At 44.1% G+C, this 3,171-nt stretch overlaps 1 protein-coding gene across 2 annotated transcripts in view; it reads left to right on the top strand.

The window, feature by feature from the left end:
• Positions 1 to 3,171, top strand: part of ASH1L (ash1 (absent, small, or homeotic)-like (Drosophila)) — a 245,447-nt gene that overhangs the window by 231,266 nt on the left and 11,010 nt on the right. For both annotated transcript variants that reach the window (XM_011987546.1, XM_011987545.1), the window contains exons 19-20: positions 487 to 735; positions 1,908 to 1,994. In XM_011987546.1, coding sequence (XP_011842936.1) covers positions 487 to 735; positions 1,908 to 1,994 — 336 coding nt within the window. The remainder of the gene's footprint in view (positions 1 to 486; positions 736 to 1,907; positions 1,995 to 3,171) is intronic.

Raw genomic sequence — 3,171 nt, 5'->3', positions numbered from 1 at the left:
AAAGGAATAATTGAAGTTGAAAGACGAAATGAGAAAGAAAAATAGACAAGTGAGAGAAGAATTAGAGCAATCTCAAATTGTAACATTCTTCCTACTGAAACCCACCTTCCACATAGATTCAACACCTGTAGATCTGTCACAGATATCCACAAGACAAAGGTGTATGTTGAACTTCTACACTACATTATGCTTGTGACATTAATTCATATTTCATGATCTCTGTGTATTTGATCTTGTGGACAAGGAGGCCCGTGACAGAATTGAATGACAGGTCAATTGAGCAAATGAAAAAATAACTTGCAGATTCTAACTTGAATTTATTTTAGTTCAGTTTAAGTTGTTACCAACTGTCTGGCAGTATATTTGATACTATTGAAAATCTGTTAACCAAAATGGGAGGGTAAAGAAAGTCATGCTACCTCTTCAGGTAAATCGTTAAGCCAAATTGAGAGGACCAAACATGATTTCTTTATTTGCTTTCTTCAGAAGTACTATGGGCGTAAATCCCCAATTGGGAGAGATGTTTGCCGTCTACGAAAGGCCTATTACAATGCCCGGCATGAGGCATCAGCCCAAATCGATGAGATTGTGGGAGAGACAGCAAGTGAGGCAGACAGCAGTGAGACCTCAGTCTCTGAAAAGGAGAATGGGCATGAGAAGGACGACGATGTTATTCGCTGTATCTGTGGCCTCTACAAGGATGAAGGTCTCATGATCCAGTGTGACAAGTGCATGGTGAGGGTCAGGAAATGAAGCAGAAGCTTGGTCCTGATGAGCATGGTGACCATATTCAAAGAAGAAGCCTATGCCTCTTTTGGATTGGCTTGAAAGGCTTTTTATGAACTGTAACTTAGCCTTGGTTTCTGTTAGGTTTCTATGTTTACCATATTGCCTTTCTCCTCTTATCTCTCTTTCTTTCACTTTATCCCTTCTTTTTCTTTCCTTCTCTCCTCTCTTCTTGTTTTTTTGTTTTGTTTATAAGATAGGATCTTGCTGTGTCGCCCACACTGGAGTGCAGTGGCACGATCTCAGCTCACTGCACCTCTGCCTCCCAGGCTCAAGCAGTCCTCCCACCTCAGCCTCTCGAGTAGCTGGGATTACAGGCATGCGCCACCATGCCCAGCTAATTTTTTTTTGTAGAAATGGGGTTTCACCATGTTGCCCAGGCTGGTCTCGAACTGCTGAGCTCAAGTGATCTGCCCACCTCAGCCTCCCAAAGTGTTGGGATTATAGGCGTGAGCCACTACACCTGGCTCTTTCCTTTTTTCTGCCCACTTTTCACTGTACACTTCTCACATAATCTGCATCAAGGAGAATGACAGTATTTTATATAGTGCTTTGCCTTTTGAATCATTAGTGATAGTATACTCTATTAATATGAATCCTCTGAGAGAGTGAAATATGTTAATACAGGTAGGGCTCCTGATGAAGGAGTCAAAGCCTGAATTTGAGCCCTAGTGTCCCCACTAATATATGTGAACACATAACTTTATGTGTAAAGTGGCTGTAAGTAACACATAGGATTGTTGGGAGGATAAAGTTAGACAGGGGTAAATAAAAACATTTTGTAGCTGTAAAGCCTTTCAGAATAGCCATAGCATTTACTTAAATTACTTAGTAATAGTTTAGTAGTCTATTCATGTGTTTTCCTATTCTCTCTCCATCTCCCCATTTTATTTGCCCGGATCTACAGATTATGAGTCAATCTGTATACTTTTGCTCAGAAAAGTCATTATTCTGTTTTCCTCCTATTTTATCATTATCTCCAATATCTCATTCACCCAGTTATCACTTACTTCCTCTTTTACTTTACCCTGACCTATTGCTAATTTTTTATTCTGGGCTCCCAGGACACTCTCAGTAAGTCATAGCCTCCATGTTCCCCCAAACTGTATGTTTTTCTGCAGGTGTGGCAGCACTGTGATTGTATGGGAGTGAACTCAGATGTGGAGCACTACCTTTGTGAGCAGTGTGACCCAAGGCCTGTGGACAGGGTAAGCTACCCCTCATAAAACTCTGATCTATAAGTAGGAGAGGTAGCACATGGTATCTTACCTGTCCTGCTCCTGCTTTGCAGAATTTCCTTTAATAAGTTGTTCAACCTCTCTGGGCCTTGGCTTCTTAAACTTTACAATAAGGGTCATAATTCTGTTCTTCCCTATTTCAGGAGTATGATCAAAGGGAAAATAAAATACTTAGAAATCTGTGGAAGGAATGGCACTAGATAAAACTAAGGTTTTTGGCCGGGCACGGTCACTCATGCCTGTAATCCTAGCACATTGGGAGGCTAAGGTGGATGGATTGCCTGAGCTCAGGAGTTCGAGACCAGCCTGGGCAACACGGTGAAACCCCGTCTCTACTAAAATACAAAAAAAAAAATTAGCCAGGCGTGGTGGCATGCGCCTGTAGTCTCAGGTACTTGGGCGACTGAGGCAAAAGAATTGCTAGAAACCTGGAGGCAGGTGTTGCAGTGAGTCGAGATCACGCCAGTGCACTCCAGCCTGGGCGACAGAGCAAGACTCCATCTCCTAAAAAAAAAAAAACAAAAAAACAGGCCGGGCGGGGTGGATCATGAGGTCAGGAGTTCGAGACCAACCTGGCCAAGATGGTGAAACCCCATCTCTACTAAAAATTCAAAACTTAGCTGGGCACGATGGCAGTGTGTGCCTGTAATCCCAGCTACTCAGGAGTCTGAGGCAGAAGAATCACTTGAACCTGGGAGGTGGAGGTTACAGTGAGCTGAGATCACACCACTACGCTCTAGCCTAGGCAACAGAGCAAGACTCTGTCTCAAAAAAAAAAAAAAGAAAAAGGCTGGGCGTGATGGCTCAGGCCTATAATCCCAGCATTTTGGGAGGCCGAGGCGGGCAGATCACAAGGTCAAGAGATCAAGACCATCCTCGGCCGGGCGCAGTGGCTCATGGCTGCAATCCCAGCACTTTGAGAGGCCGACGCCAGTGGATCATGAGGTCAGGAGTTCAAGACCCTGTCTTGAAACCCCGTCTCTACTAAAACTACAAAAAAAATTAGCCGGGTGCAGTGGCAGGTGCCTGTAATCCCAGCTATTTGGGAGTCTGAGGCAGGAGAATCACTTGAACCTGGGCGGCAGAGGTTGCAGTGAGCCAAGATCATGCCACTGCACTCTAGCCTGGGTGACAGAGTGAGACTCAG

Source organism: Mandrillus leucophaeus, unplaced genomic scaffold, assembly GCF_000951045.1.
Source record: "Mandrillus leucophaeus isolate KB7577 unplaced genomic scaffold, Mleu.le_1.0 Scaffold310, whole genome shotgun sequence".
In the NCBI taxonomy this organism is placed as follows: domain Eukaryota; kingdom Metazoa; phylum Chordata; class Mammalia; order Primates; family Cercopithecidae; genus Mandrillus; species Mandrillus leucophaeus.
The sequence above is the reverse complement of the archived record's forward strand: the minus strand, read 5'-3'. Positions and strand labels throughout refer to the sequence as shown.